The following is a 20,810-nucleotide window of genomic DNA, read 5'->3' as shown; positions in this document are numbered from 1 at the left end:
AACCCAGGGATGGGTATTAAGGAGGGCACGTGTTGAATGGAGCACTGGCTGTTATATGCAAACAATGAATCATGGAACACTACCCCAGAAACTAGTGATGCAATGAATGGTGACTAACATAATAAAATAAAATTAAAAATAAATTAATTTAAAAAAAATGTGCTTATTCTTTACGGTTGAGACAGGTGCAGAAAATTTATAGTAGGTTATAGAGGAAACAAATGTTGGGTATAGCTTGCAGTAGGCTGTCAAGGGTAATACAGGTGTATTTTATACTATCAGCAATGAGGAGCCATTAGAGGTTTTCGAGCCACAACTGGTAATAACAAAAGTATGCTTTAGGAAGGCTAAATTAGGTATGTTAATAGGACAAATTGAAGGGAATTGAAGCCATTTAGACATAACATTGTGAAGGTTAGAAGATTATGGACTAAGGGCGCCTGGGTGGCTCAGTCGTTAAGCGTCTGCCTTCGGCTCAGGTCATGATCCCAGGGTCCTGGGATCGAGCCCCACATCGGGCTCCCTGCTCCGCGGGAAGCCTGCTTCTCCCTCTCCCACTCCCCCTGCTTGTGTTCCCTCTCTCGCTGTGTCTCTCTCTGTCAAATAAATAAATAAAATCTTTAAAAAAAAAAAAAGATTATGGACTAAAATAATGACAATGGTAAAAGAAAAAGTAGAAAACATTACAAAGGGAAAAGTTACAGTACTGGATATAAGACGAAGGAAAAAGAGGAATCAGATATTTCAAGCTGTTAGGAATCTAGGAATTATATCCTTAAGTAAGAAAATCGTCTATTCAACAAATATTTACTGAAAGTCTCCATATCCCAGGCATTGAAGGCACTAAATATTGGGAAAGCAAGTGAAACAAAATCCTCATTTTCAGTGCTTATGTAAAGATATAATTGAAATAACCTTTCTTTTTTATGTTTAGATGAAAGCTCAAGAAGTAGAGCTAGCTTTGGAGGAAGTTGAAAAAGCTGGAGAAGAACAAGCAAAATTTGGTAAACACCCTGGAAAACTTTATCATAGTGTTAAATAGGGGATTCTCTTTAATATACTCTATAAAATTTATATACTCACTTTATTTTAAAAGACATTTCTAGAACTCTTATTTCATGGATGAGGTATGAAAGTTATTTTTTTCTTATGTTACCTTATAATCATGATGGAATCTTTAACAATTTTATTACTTTGTTGAAGTTTATTTAAAAATTTGTTTTGACATAAATCTGACCAATTGAAACTTTTTTTTTAATAGAAAATCAATTAAAAACTAAAGTAATGAAACTGGAAAATGAACTGGAGGTATGTCCTTTTGTATTACCTAGGGTGTAATTGTTGTTAATTTTATTATTTTGAATTATTTTTAAAATTTTATATTATTGGCTGGAAAAAATCACAAGAATGATATTGTGTTCATAATTAGTTGTTTGTTCAACATATATTTTACATGTAATGTAAATTCTTAAGTTTAAGAATACTTAAATTCTTAGGATTGAGCATCCAATTATGAACAAAATAAAAACATTCCGTAGGGGTGCCTGGGTGGCTCAGTTGGTTAAGCAGCTGCCTTCGGCTCAGGTCATGATCCCAGAGTCCTGGGATCAAGCCCCATATTGGGCTCCCTGCTCAGCCAGGAGCCTACTTCTCCCTCTCCCTATGCATGCTGCTCCCCCTGCTTGTGCTCTCTCTCTCTCTCAAATAAATAAATAAAACTTAAAAGAAAAGAAAGAATTCAGTAACCTGAGGCTTACAGTCTAGAGAGGTATACAGAAGATTACTAGTAACTGAACTGGAGTGGAGGCACATGGGAATTTGAGGAATAGTGATGGAAGGATATGCAGAAGAAGTAGCTTTTAAGAAAGCTAAGAGCCAAAATATGAATATATTGTTAAGGAACTGAATACATTGAGATTCCTGAGAATGTGGGAAGGAATGTGATAAAATGAGTTAGCCTTTAAAAGAAAAGACCTTCTTCCTTTGTAGTAGGAAATGTGGATGTATACAGAAGATTTTATGTTTGTAGATTGAATACCTGGAAGTTGAGAGGTTGGAGGGAAAGCCCATTTGCTAAAAATAAGAGTGGAAGATGTGTGGTTAAAGTTTAAGGAAAATTAAGCTTGAAATATAGTGGAGAATGAGCTGGAGATTAGGGTATCTGGAGTCAAACAATTTGAATTCAAATCCTGATTCTTTTACTTACTAACTCTGTCAACTAGGATGAGTTATTTTTTATTCCATACTATATATCCATCTCCTAGAAAAATATCAACCATTCTCAATATATACTTATTAAATGAATTATGAAGTTGGATTGATTCTGTTAGTATTTAGCCAGGCAGCTACTGTAGAATAGAAGGACAGGGCAGTGGGAGATATTGGTAAGAAAGTGGTTGAAGTGATAAGTAATGATTATGAAATCTCAGCTGAATGGGTAAATCAAGATTTGAATGGTGGGAGAGGTTAGAGACAAGTCAAGGGATTAGAGGGTCCTATGAGGTCAGAGGGAGGTATACTAGGAATCATGAGAAAATGTTTCCGCTGGGACAAGGTTCTGGTGTGGGCATGAGAGTGGGAGGCTATAGTGAATTCAAGAAGCATGTAAAAAGATAGAGAGAGACTAGAATGAAAGTTATATGGATGTGGAAACTGCTTAGGGGGGCTTTAGTGAAACATTATGAGCCATGTGCCAAAAATTCTCAGTGAATTTTGAGAGGAGCAATTGGGAAGTTAGTAGTTTGCTGCTACCATGAGTAGGTAGGGATTGGATAGCTGGATATCATATAGAATTCATAGCAACTGGAGTTTTCACAAGATGGTGGAGGAATGATAGCCTGGAAGTTGCAGGTTGAAGTAAATCAACACCTTCTCTTGCCCTTGAGGTCTTGGGATGTGAAAGAATGAGCATCTCCCAATTAAAAGAGTTCCAAAGGATTTAGTATACTAAAGAAACCAAATTGCAGCTAAGGAGGGGAGATGGGGAGCATGATTTAGTAAAAGGGCTAAGAGTATAAAATATTAATTTACCTTGAAAGAAGATTTTTGATAGCACAAAGGAAAGTTTTCTGAAGGAGGAAAAGAGGGAGAAAACTAATATATAGAAGTATCACAACTGTACGGTAAAGAGATGAATGTGAGACAGGTAGGTAACTAAAGGATACATTTTGGACCATGACCCCAAATAACAGGAATATGGAATGAAATGGATTTAATCTACCACAAGATTTTTTTTAAGTAAAGTCTACCCCCAACATGGGTCTCAAACTCATGACCCTGAGATCAAGAGTTGAATGCTCTACCTACTGAGCCAGCCAGGTGCCCCAATCTGGCACAAGATTTTCAAGGTAGTCTTAGTCTGAGCCATCCAGTACAGACACACTAATCACTTGTCGCTATACATTTAAATTCATTACAATAAAAATTAAAAATTCAGTTCTGTAGTTGCAGTAGCCACATTTCAAGTGCTCAAAGCCACTTGTAGATAGTGGCTACGGTATTCAGGCATGCAGAGAACATTTCCATTATCCCAGAAAGTCCTGTTGGACAGCACTGGTTTAAATAGGGTATGAGGGAAAGGGCAGGTTAAGAGCACCACAAGTTGGGTTCCCTGGGTGGCTCAGTCAGTTGAGTGTCCGACTCTTGGTTTTGGCTCAGGTCATGATCTCGCAGCTGTGGGCTCGAGCCCCACATCGGGCTCTGTGCTCAGTGCAGAGTCTGCTTCAGATTCTCTTCCTCTTTCTCACTCACTCACTCTCAAAAAAGTAAAAATGTTTAAAAAAAAATAAAGTCACCAGAAGTCAATGACTGGGTGGAGTCCCTACTGGTTTGTAGCCTGGTTTCAGAGTTGTGATGCTCAGGACAAGCCTTGATAGTTCATTGCCTTTGTTCTCTGCTTGTGCAGTTTAGTCTGGTGTCTGTGGCTCAATGGTTATAATAGAGCCTGAGCGATTGACAGTCAATACAGAGCTGTGGGTGGCTCAGAAGAAGCTTAAGGGCTTGTCAGTCTGCAAACTAAAGCTTAAATACACAATTTTACAAAACAGGTTCTTAAGCTAACATGATTTTAAACATCTGGTGCTAATTATAATACAAATTTAAAGTCAATTTGTTGTTGATTCTCCAATTATAATGGGACTGATTTATACTTCTGTTTTATTACTTTAAGATGGCCCAGCAGTCTGCAGGTGGACGTGACACTCGGTTTTTACGTGATGAAATTCGCCAACTTGAAAAACAGTTGGAACAAAAAGATAGAGAATTGGAGGACATGGAAAAGGAGTTGGAGAAAGAGAAGAAGGTTAATGAACAAGTAAGGCACACTTTCCTCAATGAATTTTAACTGATCAAGTTACCTAAAAACACCTGATTATACTTTTTATAATGGTAACTATCAATTGTATGTTTTATGTGAGAATTGGTGTATACTTACCTCTCAGGTTTTGTCTCACTGTTCATGTTGTCAACACGTCTTTAAATCAAATTTCTTGTTTTTGGGAGTACCTCGCTTTGTGCAATAAATACCTATATGTAAAAAAATATAGGTTCTTAAGAAGTCGTGTTAATGCCAATATTTTATAAATCAGTGTATATTTTAAAGTACAACATTTTATCTTTTATACGAATATAGTTATTGCCTTTTATGTTATTCTTCATTATTTATAAAATAATTCGTGCAGTGGTCACTTAAATTTAGTTTGAGGAAAAAATTTTTTGCAGCTGAATTTGTGAGTTCCTGTCAGAAAACAGCATGTGTCCTATTTTGCCTCACCTGTCAGTAAACTTATATAAAATCTGCTGCCTAAGTGTGGTAACTGTCCCATCCCTGATTCCCAAAAGCTTTTTCTACCTTTGTGTCCTTTAGGTCAATATTTTATTACATCCTAATAATTTTATTTTGTCCATTGTTCTCTAAAAAATAGAAGGTGGTAAATTTTAAGTAGACAACAATGATTATAAGGTGTTGCTATTTTAAAGAATTTGTTATAAATTGATTTTGTAAGGAAAAACATGCCTATTCTTGATATATCTATTTTCTTATATAATTTAGAAGATTCGTGCAAAGGTGATCTATCCATACCATTTTTGTGGTGAAAAAAGTATGGATTGATGCCATCTAAAGGTTAGAAATAAGTTCTTAGAGGATTGTCTGTTTAGTTGACTCAATAAAACATAACAGACGTATGGATTTCTTAATCATTAAGGATTCAACCTATGACATACAGTAATAGAATTGCTTATTAGGGGGATATCTGTGGTTTTCTAGACTGTTGTTCTTCTGGCTAGCCCATATATTAATCAACTTTTTGTCATTCATACCATGCACCCTTAGCTAATCAGAAGTACCGTGTCCATTCTTCTTAGACTGCTATCTTTTATTCATAGGTACAAACGCAGAAAACTTGAATATATGGCCTGTGTACCATTCCAGTTGCTAGATTCCTTGAGATGGAATATGAGTTGTTGGCAATTTCTTCTTTGCCCTTAACCAGTCATTCACTTTATGGAGTATTTATAGCTTGCTAGAAATGGTTAGGTACTAGGAATACAAAGGGCAATGATACCCTACTTTTTGATATTCATTGTCAATAATAAATATAACAGAGGATACTCTGGGGAGGGTTACCTAAATCAGTCTTGAGGTTCAGGAAGTGATTTGTAAACTGAGACCTGAAGTAGTAGTTAGTCTGGCAAAGGGTTGGAGTATACATACGTGGTGGTTAAAGATAGGGCATTCTGGCCTGAAGATACAGCATTGTTAAGATCTGGAGGGAAGAGATGGCATGGTGAATTCAGGGAACTACAGTTATTCATTTTGGCTGAAATATAGGTAAAAATAGCTAGTGTAGAATCCTTACTGTGTGCCAGATATTTTATATGCACTAATTCATTATTCCTCATTTCATACTTATCATGAGATAGGTAACATTTCTCCATGCTATAGATAAGGAAACTGAGACACAGGAGGGGTAAGTAATTGTTCACGGTTACAGAAATAAGTGGTAAAACCAGGATTTGAGTCCAAACTTACTCAGTGAATCTATGCTCTAAACCACTGTACTATCCTGCCTTCCTAGTTTAAACATTTGTGATCCTCTGGAGAGATAAGTACAGGCCAGTTCCTGAGGAATTGGGTGTTTTTCCTAAGAGGAGCCAATAAAAATTTTGAATACAAGAATATCATAATCAGATCTACTTTTGAAGTTTATTCAGCTTTACAGAGAGTGGATTGAAGGGGACTAAGTATAGTAAGGAGACATTGCTGTTAATTCAGGCAGGTGTGATGATGGGCTAATTAAAGTCATGACTCAAGGGATTAAGGGATATAGACACGTTTAGAGATGTGGGTGTAATTGGATGTGGTGAATGATTGATTGGTTGTCAGAGGAGAGGGAGGAATGGAGAGTTTTCTGCATTGGGCCACTGCATAAGGGGACTGTCATTTAAGTAGAGACACAAAAGGAACTAGAAAGTGTGTAATTATTACTTCAGTTTTCACTTTTGTACATGTTGAGTTTGAGGTCACAGTGGGCATATTCAAAAAGGATAACTGGATTTGGAATTCATGAAAGACACTGGGTGGATGATGAATATTTGTGAATTAAGAACATAGCTATGAAGCCATAGAAATGACTGTAAGGGAGATCTCTGAGAAATGTCTAATGAAATAGGAAGAAGTGCTTCAAGGAACGGCACAAGAAAAGACAAAACTCAAGAATGAAATGTTTGAAAAACTAAGGGAAAAGAGCATCAGTAGTGCTAAATGCTTCAGTGTTAAGTTCTTGACATCTCTTGCCTTGTTAAAATTTTCCAGTTCAAAACACAGTGGGACTGTTCCTTAATTCCCAGGTGACGATGATGATGATAGTAGTAGGTAAACTCTGGAGATTTTTATAGCATTTTGCATTTTATTATAAACTTTCCCTAAACTTTTTATTTTGAAAACTATCAAACCTTCATAAATATTGTAAGAAAAGGAATAAACATTTTATGCTCTTCATATAGATTCACCAGTTGTCAAAATTTTGCCACATTTACTTTCTCCATCAGTATCTTTATATACACATATTTTTCTCTTTATTTTTGCTGAGCCATTTGAGAGTTAACTGTGGATATTATGGTACTGCACACTGAAATATTTCAGCATGTCTCTGAAAAAAGAGGAGTATTCTGTAACATAACCACTATATAATTACCATATGCAGGAAATTTATTTTTATTCAATACTCTTATCTAATATCTAGTCTGTAATTGTATTTTTTTCTATTGGCCTAATACTGCCTTTCATAGTCCCTCCACCCAATATCCAAGGTTCCATCAAGGATCACATACTGCATTTGCTTATTTATTACAGACTTTTAACTATGTTTTAATTGCAAACCACTGAGAATTTTGCTTTCTCCTTGAATTAGGGAGAAAAGCAGAAAAGTGAGAGGCCATAAGAGGGATGGGGTTTGGACAATGGATGAAAAAAATCTGTGATAATAGTTATAGTATTTGCCTGTTTTGGGAAACAAAAGAGACACAAATGAAATCATTTATGAGAGGAGGGGAACATGCTCCATAGTTTTTTGTTATTTCCTGCACTGAGCATTGTGCTAAGGACTTCATATACATTATACTTAATTTTTACATCAACATATGAGATGGGAAAATTGGATTTAAGAGATGGTAAATCACTTGTTCATACTCTACCAGAAATTAGTGGACAAAGAATATAAACCTGGGCCAGTCTGATTTCAGATTGCTTCTTTTTAACCATTATGTTGTGCTGCCTTATATTTCTAAGTAATTTAAATGCTCACCAGAGCAAAGAGTATATTCTAGCTCTGACATAGAAGAACTGCAAAATATTAAAGATCTTGGACAGAAAATTACTCATTAGGTTTTGGGCGGGGATAATTTGTTTATTGCTTTGTTTCTGTATCCTTTGGTTAGAGTTTTGGTTTTAGTTTTTTTTTTTTTTTAAATCTTTTAAACTCAACCTGTTTTTTATAATCCTTAGATTTCACAAGTTTTGGTTTATTATTCATGTCTTTGATCAACATGAGTCCTTAGTAGTTAATCATTCTCTACTTCATTGGAGAGAATGTAAAATTTAAATTGATCAGCCAAAAACCTGGTTTTATATTGAATTACTGCTGAACATTATTTTTTTTCCTATTTTAGTTGGCTCTTCGAAATGAGGAAGCAGAAAATGAAAACAGCAAATTAAGAAGAGAGGTTGGTAAAAAATTTTAGTAGTTGTGGTAGTTCAACAAAGTTACTTGTTAAAAAGTTTTCATAAATTTATACTCTAACCACAACTGGAACCTTCTAAGTAACTGATGCTATTAAGCTGCCTGATTTTATGATATGCATTTGTCTCGGGGAAATAGAAAATAAATTGAAAGTTGAGGCCATTAAGTACTACATTCATCTCTTACTTTATGTGGGTAAATTTTACTTTGTTTCATAAGCCATTCTTTGTTATTTTGCTAATTGACTGAATAACTGGATTTCTGTCTTCTCTTATTTTACCCAATATTCTTTTAAATGTTTTGTTTCTCATGAAATCTTATAAGTTCTTTATTATTTGGTTCTTCTGAGCCAAATAATTTTGTACATTGTTTATCCTTATAAGAGTTCTTATCTTATTAACATAACCAAAATATTCTTTGTTTTGGTTGGTAATGAATATTCTTGCTTTCTTTGATTATCCAAAATAATATCTCCTTCTAAAATTTCTCTTTTTTGTTTTAATTTCTAATTCTTAATTTTAATTATGTATCATCTTACTCATTTCTAATTATCTTTTTCCTGTTCTTTTCTGGAGAACAAACGTCTAAAGAAAAAGGTGAGACTTTAAGGGTGGTGAGACCTTGGGAGTTTAAAGATATGTTTTGAGATCAACTATTTAGAGGATGAAATTTTGTTTCTATGCATAGTTTCTTAATATAGAATATTGTATTTGGTCTGCCTTCAGAACGAGCAGCTTCGTCAGGATATTATTGACTATCAGAAACAAATAGATTCACAAAAAGAAACACTTTTATCACGAAGAGGAGAAGACAGTGACTACCGATCACAATTGTCTAAAAAAAACTATGAACTTGTCCAATATCTGGATGAAATTCAGGTAAAATAGAAGTCAGTTCAAGGCAATGATTCTTATAAAACTTCAATTTCATTAATATAAACCTAGTATTTGGCCCTACATTTAAATTCTGTAGTAGAAATCTGCAACTATGCATTTGGAAACATGAAATAAATTGCGTCTTTAAAGTTACAAATCTTACGATTCATTCATTTTATATGCCTATCTTGGGCATTAAGAAGAACAAAGCTTTTTAGGTACAATTTGCTTGATATTTAATTTGATTTAATTGGTCAAAAGCAATTGCTACTACAGATCTCTAAAGAATTCTCTATTCTTCAGCAGGCACTTAGGACTCTGTTTAATTTAGTTTAAATTTCAGTTCCTTAAGTTAACCATAGTGTCTTTAACTTTATTAGACTTTAACAGAAGCTAATGAAAAAATTGAAGTTCAGAATCAAGAAATGAGAAAAAATCTAGAAGAGTCTGTACAGGAGATGGAAAAGATGACTGATGAGTATAACAGGATGAAAGCTCTTGTCCATCAAACAGATAACATAATGGACCAATTAAAAAAAGAAAATGATCATTACCGGCTTCAAGTAAGAATTGCTGTTAGAGTAACTCATTCGTGCAGACTTCATATCGTATCATTACTATTTATTTGAAACTAAAAGTACTTTAACTTTCTAGGATATGAATTTCTGTCTTATGCTGTAATATACGTTTTACTGTAACATGTTGCCATGCTGACATGTTTGTCCATATGTGTTTTCTCTAATGCCCCTACGCATACCTTGTAGTTGATACCTGAATGAATGTGTAGATAGCAGTCCTGGAAAACTAATAAATATGGGGATTTTCTACTAAAGATGCTTAGAAGTCCTGTGGACCTGAAGTTAAGTTTTATACCGTAAAATAAATACACTATAAATATCAGAAAACCAATACATTGCTCATTTTTTTTTTAAGATTTTTTTATTTATTTATTTATTAGAGAGTGAGAGAGAGAGAAACAACATGAGAGGGGAGAGGGTCACAGGGAGAAGCAGGCTCCCCGCTGAGCCGGGAGCCCGATGTGGGACTCAATCCCAGGACCCTGGGATCATGACCTGAGCCGAAGGCAGTCGCTCAACCAACTGAGCCACCCAGGCGCCCATACATTGCTCATTTTTTTACATGGTATTAAACTAGTGTAAAAAATAGAATAATGCTCAAAAATATAATTCTCTAGTAATGACAAATAATTAGACATCTGTAATGATACAGAAACCATTAAATACCACTTCTAACTACAGAATTGCTCCAATAATGAATATGCATTGGTAATGTATACACATATATGTGTATGAGTATGTATACTGTGTATGTGTAATATATGTGTGAATATGCATATCTAACAAATATGTATATATTGCACTATTTTGCAACAATTCTTGAAACAATTGTTGCCTTTTAGGTGCAGGAGCTTACAGATCTTCTGAAAGCAAAAAATGAAGAAGATGATCCAGTCATGGCTGCTGTCAGTGCAAAAGTAGAAGAATGGAAGGTGCTTTTTTCAGTTGATCTAATGGTTTTTCATTTGTATTTTTGATTTCAATTTCTTAGTCTTAGTTTTCTTTAAAGGCCTTATGGTAGTTAGTGACATTTTTATTGGGCAGTTTTTGTCCTAGTTAGGAAAGCACTAAGCAGTCTCTCCTGTGTAGTCCTCTAGCCTATGTGTAGTGTAAGTCTAAAACTTATTTGTCATCTAAAATAGGTAACTCTAAGTAAAATTTAAATTTTTTTACATAACTCATAGTTACCTTGTATTAAGTATATATAGTTCCTGGCTAATTTTAGTTTTTCTAACTCTCCTTCCTTCAGACCAATCCAACTATTGGTTTTCCAGTGGGAATGGGAGTAAGGAAAGGGACCTTTCGGAATCATTTGAGAAGTTTTTTCAAAATACACCTTTCTTGCTCCTTCCCACTCTCCAACCCCAACCAAATCCTCTGGCCTTCCCATGTCAGAAGCTAGGATTATGATGACTGTATATTTTGAAAAAAGTCTAAAGCAATTCTGAATAAATCTAATTTTAAAAGCTATCACTTTTGTAGTCATTGTTTCTAACAGAGTTCACATAAATTTTGTTGGCTCTTTGGATTTGGTTATCTGGGAAGTTCAGATAACCTACATTTTAAACAAAAGCAGTAGTGGTGACAGTGACGCCCTGTAGAATCAATCAGGCGTCAGTAAACTTTCTGTAAGAAGTGCAGAGAGTAAATATTTTAGACCTTCTGGTCTCTGGTGTAACTAAACTCTGTTATTATAACATGAAAGCAGACATACAGCATACATAAATGAGTGAGCAAGGCTGTTTTGCAATAAGACTTGACAGAAACAGGCAGCAGACCAAATCTGACCTTTGACTGAGTTTACTGACCCCTGGAAAAGAGAAGTTTTTACATCCTATTTAATTTTGGGGGGAGAGATGGTAGTGTATGTATTCTTTTGCACTTTATTTTGTTTTCACTTAGTATTGTTAGGAATTATTTATATCAGTATATATAGTATTGCTTTGTTCTTTTTAATGGCTTTGTAATTTTTCTTTGTAGGTATGTTATTTATTTAAGCGCTACCCTATTATGTGATATTTAGCAGGTTTCTGATGTTTGGTATTAGAAACAATGTTACAATGAATATCTTCGTGTATTTGTTATTTTGCCAATATGTGGATTAAATTGCTACAAGTTGTCATATATATCCAAATACATACCTCCAGTTTTGACACTTGTCTTTGGCTTTATGGTATTTTCACTATGAAGTTTTTTTTTTTTTTTTTTTGTATTATGTAGTTTATTTTTTTGTGGCTTTTGAACTTTGTGTCATAATTAGCGTTCTGAGTATAAAGTTGTTTTCTCTATTTTCTTCTGGTACCTCCTAGTTTCATCTTTTACATTTAAGTCTTTGAAGCATATGTAATTAATTTTGTCATGGAGAGTGAGGTATGGATGCAACAGACCTATTCTGTTGTCCAAACATTATTTATTGAACGTTTTATCTTTTTCCTACTGAAATACGGTTTCGTATTTATTACATACGACATGCTTGTTGAACTTGAATTTATTTTTGGATTCTCTGCTTTATATTGATCAATCTATTTCTAACATGTGTCCTTGTTTTAGTTATTGTTATGCTTAAATATTTGAAAAAGCTGTTCATTTTCCAGTTTTTAGACACTTACAAACATGTTTCTAATATGAAATTTAGAAATAGTTCTTAAAAATCTTATTTTATTGGATATGTGATAAATTTATAAATTATAAGTTTATTTTGGTATTTGGTTCTTCTAGCAAAGAACACAAGACACCTTCATTCAGTGGCATTGTAAGGTTTTCTCTATAAAAATTAATTGTACAAAACTTCCTGGTAGTTGCATGAAGGTATTTATAATTCTTATTTAGGAATAGGTTTTAAAAACTTGAGATTGTTTAAAGATTGAATTTCTAAAACAGCAAAAATTATACTGTATATGTTTGAATCATTTCGTATTTGAACTTAAGGTTGTACATCCAAAAGGAACAAATGATTATGCAAATAGTTGCTGATACTTACTTCAAAGTGAATTTTATTTCCTGCATTTTCTGGTATCTGCTAATGGTATATATTAGAGTAGTTGCCATAAGTGAAAAATAGTTTATTAATTTTCCTCTTATGTAACAGATCCTATGTTGTTTATATCTAGTTAATTTTGTCTTCTAAAGATGATGAAATTATTGAATATCAGCAAATGTTACATAACCTGAGGGAGAAATTGAAAAATGCCCAGCTTGATGCTGATAAAAGTAACGTTATGGCTCTACAACAGGTAAAACCTTCTCAAAATGTGGTTTGTTAAAGTAGACAATGTGTCTAACCTAGTGGCTTACACTATTGGGTATATAATAAAGTCTTTTGAAATCCAATCCCAAGAAACAATTAGAATTAAGTTTAGAGTTAGGAATAGAATTATTTTGTGTATTTTTCTGTGTTGATTCAGATAATAGACATATTGTTTTGATTGGGAATTATTTAATAAGAAACTTAAAAACTTTTAGAAACTTAAAAATATCCTAGTACTCTTATTAACATTTATTATATTATTTGTTGGTGCTGAAATACCCTGTATAATGTGAAAAAGCTGAAAGTGTCATTATAATTTGACTGTATTACATTAAATTTTATTTTTAGTACAAATGTATTCATGTAGAAGGTGTACTTCCCTCATCTGTGCTCTATAGTCACAGTCTGGAATAAAGAGGGAAATTTGGGAAGTATTTGAAGGATAAGAACAATTGCAAGGGACAATATTTGGAATGAAGTACTACAGGGCAAAAGATGGAAATGGGTGGGTCATGAGGAACGGTAGCATGAAAGAAGTCAGAAGAAGCCATAAATATTAGAGAGTTCTGGAATTCCCTTTGCCAGGATGTTAGCCATTAGATCAATCTGTAAGTATTAGAGTGACATCAGTGTATCTAACATTGTTGTGCAGTTGCGGTATACAGAGTAGTAAAGGACATAGTTTTGACCCAAAAAATACATATTCTACAATCTTGTTGAAGAAACATAAGACCGATTTTTTTCCTTACTTTTAAAATGTATGTTAATACCCATGAAGAAATAATATGTAATATTCAAAAATATTTTATAGGGTATACAAGAACGAGATAGTCAAATTAAGATGCTCACTGAGCAAGTAGAACAATATACAAAAGAAATGGAAAAAAATACTTTCATTATTGAAGATTTGAAAAATGAGCTTCAAAGAAACAAAGGTAATTAATGTTTAATAAGCATATAAAGTTATTTTATGTACCATTCAATTTTATAAGTATTTTATTTTTATTAAATTATGTCAATAGATATATTATTGATTTTTCTTTTTGAATTTTATCATTTTTAAAAATGACTTACATATATTAACTAGTATATTAGGTACATATATTACTAGTGTTTAAATTTGTAAGTGATGGAGATATTTTCTGTAATTTTTTTGCAATGAAAATTACATTAACCTTTATTACCATATTAGTTATATGAAAGAAATGAAAAATGGTGATATAATTGAGTATAGTTATTTATCCCCTTTTTAATAATTAATAATATATATAATAATAGATATTTAATAATTAATAATAGAATAAAATTTGATCAGTGTAGCAGCATTGCAGAGAGTTTTCAGAAGTCATTTGACTCGTCAGCATTTGAATGAACTTCACCCAATTTAATGTCTCATTTTACTCTGCCTACCCTGGGACATACTACCTTGCTATACACCTGAACATGAGCCCTTGAAACAGCAGTGGTCTTCTATTTCTGCAGCACTACATACTGTAGTTATACCAGGACACATTAATGCAAACTATTCATGGTGAGTTCATGACCTATTTAACATAATTGCAGAAGATAAAAAAGTAAGGCACAAAGGTAAATAGCTAGTGAGTTTCTGTGCGTGTGTGTGTGTGTGTGTAAGTGAAATAATGGTGGTGGTAGTTGGAGGTGCCGTTATAATTTAGATAGTGAGGCAAAAGCCGCATTGAGCCACACTTGAACACTTTCAGGAAGTGAAGTAGTAAGCCGTGCAGATGTCCCTAAACAGTGGGAATAAGTGTAAAGGCACTGAAGTAGGAGTATACCGAGTGTGTTGAAAAACAACAAAGAAGCCCTTGTGGCTGGAACGGTGGGCAGATGGGGCAGTAGTAGGCCATGAGATCAGAGAGGTAGCCAGGGGCCATGTCATATAGAGATTTAACAGTTCACTATAAGGACTCTGGCTTTTATTTTAAGTGAGAAGAAGCACCAAAGAAAGTTTCTGAAGACAGGAGTGAAATAATTTGACTTAGGCAGTGTCTGCAATAGATCACAGGAGTGGTAAGGACAGAAGCAGGCAAACCTGTTATGAGACTATTGCAATAATCTGGAAAGGTGCTGGTAGCTTAGAGCATGGAGGTAGCAGTAGAGTTATTAGTTGTAGTCAGTTCAGAATGTATTTGGAAGGTGATAGAAATGCAGTTTGCTAACAGATCAGATGTAGGATGTGAGAGAGTTATCAGGACTTTTGTTCTGAACACTGGGGAGGACTGCGTTTCTAGCAAATTTAGAAATGATCAGGGACTTAGTTAAACAGGACATACTAAGTTTGAGATGCTTATTAGACTTCTGAAAGTATTAAATAGGCACTTGTATATATAGAAGTCTGAGGTTTAGGGTAACAGTCGAGGCTAAAGATATAAATTTGGGAACCATATGCCTAAAAATGGTAGTTGAAGTCATGAGGCTAGCTGAGATCAAAGGAACAAATGTTAAGAAGAAAAATGCAAAGATTGAGCCCAGGGATGCTTTGACTTTAGAGGCTGGGGAGATGAAAAGGAGCAACCAAAGGATTCTAGGTGGGAGGAAAATCAGGAACATGTAGAGTCCTGAAAAACCACATGAGGAATGTCATCTAGGAAGAGAATAAGCAACCATGTTCAGAGCTGTATTCAATGCTGCTGATAAATCAAGACAAGCATTGAAAATTAACCAGTGGACTTAGCAGTGGCCACTTTTGGTTTAAGAGAAAATGGATAGAGATGACATAGGACAATCTAGAGACTGCTTTGAGGACTGTTTGTGTGAAGGGAAGGAGAAAAATGGAGTAGTAACTTGAAGGGAAAGGGGTATGAGGAAAAGTGTTTTTCTCTTTAAAATGGAAGAAATAATCATGCTTCTAGGTTAAAGGAAAGATCCATTAAAGAAGAAAATTGATGCACTCATAAAGCAGGAGAGAGAGAGGGAGAACTTCTGGAGCAATATCCTTGAGAAGGCAGTGGGATGGGATCTAATGTTCCAGTGGGGTAGTTGGCCTTAGGAGCACAAAGAATCCATCCATAGTAACAGGAAGGGAGGTGGAGCGTGTAGGTACAGATGCAGGTGACTCTGGAGATGACCTGATGGTGAGAGCAGGTAGAGAGCAAGTAGAGCTTCTGTACTGATTGCTTCTCTTTTCTCAGGAATGTTCTTAACTGAAAGGATAGGGGAAGATGTGTTAGAATTTGAGGAGAGAGAAGAAGAAAAGAGAAGGTATAAAATGGTCATCTGGAAGAGTGAACAGACTAGGGAAATGTAATATGATTGCTGAGCCAACAACAAGGCTCACTTGTTATACTTATTTCTGTATGTGTGTGTATTATGTATTTATTAGACTTATACTTTGACAGTGGTTTAAACTGCCTTAAAAGGGTGACTGATACCATGGGCTTTACATATTCCGGCCACCAGGAGAAAAAGTGACAGTTGATCTCTGCTATCAGATAAGAAAGAGGTCTTGTCTAATGACATTTCAGTCAGTCCATAGTCATATGACCCCTAAAGTCCACAGAAGGTGTGGGTACTAGAATATACTCTATACTTGAAGTTAACTTGTAAATATGACAGCTAATGGTGTTTTCCTTTCATTGGTTAGGATTAGGTTTAGCTGTCAGAACTAAAGATCTGAAAAATAGTGGCAAAATCAAGATAGAAGTTTCTTTTTCTCACCTGTGTGATGGTGTAGAATTAGGCAATCCGGTGTGTTGCCCTCATTTGTCTTGTCCAAAGTGGAGCTTTACCTTCACGTCCACATCCCAAACAGCAGGATAGAGGAGGTGGGGCAAGAGGCAAATAGCACACACTGAAGGATAGGCAAGTAAACATACTGTGGCGGGCCACATGGAAGAAGCAAGAGTAGACACTAGGGACAGCTCAGCCTCTCACATTCTCCATCTAGGCTTTTCACTCCAGAGAACAGGGCCCATTTCTTGTAAACATGCATGCTTTCCCACACTAGTCCAATGCTTATACGTTAATACATACTCTATAAATTAGTGAACACTTTCGGTGGATAAGAATGATTTGTGTCAATATGGGAATGTTATATTTTGGTCTAGCAACAGTTTGTTAAGAAAATATAAGTAGAGATTTTTTAGCTATTAAGTTTAGCTGCAAGCAACAGAAAAAATCAAATGAAACAGTGATTTAAACAGGATAGAAATGTATTTTTCCATGATACAAACAAAGTGGAGGTGACTAGTTTGGGGTTGGGTGTGATATGTGCACAAACACCGGGTATCAGGCATCCTGTAACTTGCTGCGCTGCCTGTCTCAACACGTAGTACCCAATTCATGTTCTCAGTGTTTGAGTTCCAGACTTAATATCTGTATTCCAGCTAGCAGGAAGGAGGAAAGAGAAAAGATTCACTCCTCCTCTTTAAAAACATTTCCTGAAATACACACATGGCTTGTCTGCTTATATACCATTGGTCACATGACCACACCTAGCTGCTGGGGTTTAACTGGAAATTTAGTCTTTATTTCATATGGCCATGTGTCCAACCAAAATTGCATTCTTCTCTTACAGTGGACAAAGGTTGAACATTAGGAACAGATAGCTAGTAGTTTTTGCCACAATAATCAATCTTTTTAAAGCAGTGTTTTGCAATCTTATATAATCTGTAACCATTCAGCTAAGATTTTATTGAACTTTTTAAGCTTGTCCTATCAATAAAATGAAAACAAATTTTATTTTTTAAATATAAAATTATAATAATAAAGGGACTTTTTTAGTGACATACCACTTTTCCTGCTTCCTGTATTGGATTGCAATCAGGGATTTAAAGGAATAAGTAATCAGTTCAATAAATTCATGATTTTTTTTTTTTTTTTTTTTACTCTGTAGGTGCTTCAACTCTTTCCCAGCAGACTCATTATATGAAAATTCAGTCTAAGGTTCAAATGTTAGAAGAGAAAACTAAAGAGGCTGAGAGAACAGCTGAACTGGCTGAGGCTGATGCTAGGGAAAAGGATAAAGAACTAGTTGAGACTCTAAAGCGATTAAAAGATTATGAATCGGTATGTATTTTTATCTTGCCAATCAAGGAGCTTAGGTTATTCTTGCCACTCACACTGTTCCGTGCCATTTACTGTGTACCTTCAAAAACATTCCAGAAGTGTTTTATGATAAAGGTTATCTTGGTTGGTTTGTACTGCCGTATTCAAACTTGATCAGCACTTACTTTTCAGCCAGAGAACTGTTTTCTAGCCATTTGATCAAAGCATTTTGCCCCAGATAATCAGCTTTGGTGAGACAGCAAGTTTAGTTTCTTCGTAATCGGTGTCATTATGCCACCATTATAGATGACACCGCTGGTTTATTTGCCAGAAGTTATTTCAGGGACAGTTTTGCTGCCTACTGCGCCAACACACAGTACTTACTTTGTACTTTTTGTATTTTTAAATCTGATTGCCACTAAGTCAAGTAACTAATGACTTATATATTCTAATGGTATCACTGATTCACTCTTATTATTCCTTTCCTATATTTTGTTAAATGTTTTTTTGTTTGTTTTTTGAGGGGGTGGGTCAGAAGCCCCCTAGAGACAGTATGAACATCTGATTTATCTTAATATCCCCTGAATCATCTAGCATGGTCTTATATACAGTCAACATTCACTAATTTTAGTTTTATTTTATTAATAAATTTATTTATTTTAAGAGAGAGAGAGCATGAGCAGGGTGGTGGTGGGGAGAGAGAGAGAGAGAGAGAATCTTAAGCAGGCTCCACACCCAGCATGGAACTCACCTCGGGGCTCAATCTCACAACTCTCAGATCAGACCTGAGCTGAAACCAAGAGTCGGACGCTTAACTGACTGAGCAACCCAGGCTCCCCTTGTTAAATGTTTTATATGTCATTCTCTGAGTCACTTTGTCATTAGGATGCTATACTGGGAAGTTTCAGCTGTTCCATTTTCCATCATATTACTGGATTTGTTTTTTAAAAGCACAATAAAAAGCACAGTTTCATGATACAAATCTTACATATATGTGTACTTCCCCTCAGACTTAATAAGAAAATAAATTCATAAATTTGATAATTTTTCAAATAAACCACATTATACTTAAATTAGATTGGATATTTTTCAGGGAATATATGGTTTAGAAGATGCTGTTATTGAAATAAAGAATTGTAAAAACCAAATTAAAATAAGAGATCGAGAGATTGAAGTATTAACAAAGGAAATCAATAAACTTGAGTTGAAGATCAATGATTTCCTTGATGAAAATGAGGCACTTAGGGAGCATGTGGGTAAGTCATCTTTTAAGATCCATAGTTTGATCAATCCTAAATGCCGAGTCATTTCTTATTTTTCTTTTTGTGTAATATTATTTTTAAATAGTTGAATGTGTTTCCCCCCCCCCATATAAACCCTTCTATAAAAATATTTAAAACAAAACTGGAGCTGCCCTGATTGAAGTGGGACTACAGATTTAATGGGGTTGGGATGGTGAGTGGGCTGTCCTGGAGCACTGCTCTATTCAGTCTGGCATCTCTTCAAGTAATAATTGCTTGTTTAAAAACTGAAAGTCTGCTAAACTAATACCACATATTAGAAGTTAACTCCCCCCTTTCTTTTTCTCAACAAAGGAGGGTCTGTATGACCCATTTGGTTTGCAAAATACTCTCGTTCAGATGAATTCATGAGGACATTTAGAAGTACTGGTTAAGGACTTTTATGATTTATGCTGCTTAAATTTAACTTTGGTTGGGTATTTTAAGGTTACTATTGATTCTAAGAAGTAATTAGTAAATATAGCTTGAGAGTTTATGTATTGATTTCAAGAAATAATTCATTTAGTATTACTCGTTTGAATGTTAAATTATGACAGTTAATCTAAATTGCTACTTTGAAGTGAAAATAAAAATCTAAATACTGATTTCATTATACTTGGTAAATACCTGTTAATGCTTTCTTAGAGCTAAAATGATCATCTGTGAAAATTATTCTCTAGAGGAAGGAAAAATAAATATTTTATGAAGAGGATTTATTTATGAAAATGTATCTAAGTAGGACTCAGAATCATGCCAGTACCCCAAGTTAGCCTTCTGATCAACTTGACCTACTGGATCACAGCTGACTTCAAACCGGAAGTTGCTAAAGATGACTGAGCCAATTAGATAGCTGTCACAAACACCAGATTTTCTGTATTTTATTTTATTTTTAAAAATGTTATTTATTTATTTGAGAGATAGAGAGGGAGCGAGAGTACACCAGCAGTGGGTGGGGCAGAGGGAGAAGCAGACTCCCCGCTGAGCAGCAAGTCCAACTTGGGGCTCGATCCCAAGACCCTGAGATCATGACTTGAACTGAAGGCAGATGCTTAACTGACTGAGCACCCAGGTGCCCCTTCTGTATTTTAAAGCCTCCAAATCTTGTTTTACACTTGCTTAAGACAATCTTCATATCTACTTAGTAATAGGAAGTTAGGAGACAGGAACAATGGAGGAATCAGACTCATGTGGTAATATAATTGATATTGATATTAGTAATGACTACTATGTGCCAGGCATTGGACTAAGTACCTTCTATAGGTTAATTTTTTAAACCCTTGACAACAAACCAAAAAAAAAAAGAAAGAAAGAAATGCAGTATTAGTCCTACAGCTTAGTTAATAATTGAAAGTGGGAATTGAGCGCAAGTCTGTTTTATTCTACAGCTTCTGTTTTGAATTAATACATTCTAGTACTTTCATGATGATCTAACATGGAGAAGAAGACAGATCCTGATATATTTTGTCAGAATTTCTATTAAAAATTGTGATAAAATGTTGACTTGTAAGGTTATAGTTCAAATATCTGGAAATTCTTGCACAAAAGTATCCCATTCTTCAGTGATGGTGGTTAAATAAATTGTA

At 34.6% G+C, this 20,810-nt stretch overlaps 1 protein-coding gene across 4 annotated transcripts in view; it reads left to right on the top strand.

The window, feature by feature from the left end:
* Positions 1-20,810, top strand: part of CEP290 (centrosomal protein 290) — an 86,804-nt gene that overhangs the window by 1,996 nt on the left and 63,998 nt on the right. For all 4 annotated transcript variants that reach the window (XM_081822167.1, XM_081822170.1, XM_081822169.1 and 1 more), the window contains exons 5-15: positions 935-1,004; positions 1,262-1,308; positions 4,169-4,312; positions 8,170-8,223; positions 8,966-9,118; positions 9,496-9,678; positions 10,536-10,625; positions 12,804-12,926; positions 13,752-13,875; positions 17,796-17,968; positions 19,041-19,203. In XM_081822167.1, coding sequence (XP_081678293.1) covers positions 935-1,004; positions 1,262-1,308; positions 4,169-4,312; positions 8,170-8,223; positions 8,966-9,118; positions 9,496-9,678; positions 10,536-10,625; positions 12,804-12,926; positions 13,752-13,875; positions 17,796-17,968; positions 19,041-19,203 — 1,324 coding nt within the window. The remainder of the gene's footprint in view (positions 1-934; positions 1,005-1,261; positions 1,309-4,168; positions 4,313-8,169; positions 8,224-8,965; positions 9,119-9,495; positions 9,679-10,535; positions 10,626-12,803; positions 12,927-13,751; positions 13,876-17,795; positions 17,969-19,040; positions 19,204-20,810) is intronic.

The sequence above is a fragment of the Leptonychotes weddellii genome, chromosome 5, assembly GCF_054177405.1.
Source record: "Leptonychotes weddellii isolate Sample4059 chromosome 5, ASM5417740v2, whole genome shotgun sequence".
Classification (NCBI taxonomy): domain Eukaryota; kingdom Metazoa; phylum Chordata; class Mammalia; order Carnivora; family Phocidae; genus Leptonychotes; species Leptonychotes weddellii.
Note: the sequence above shows the minus strand (reverse complement) of the source record. Positions and strands in the feature narration are given on the sequence as shown.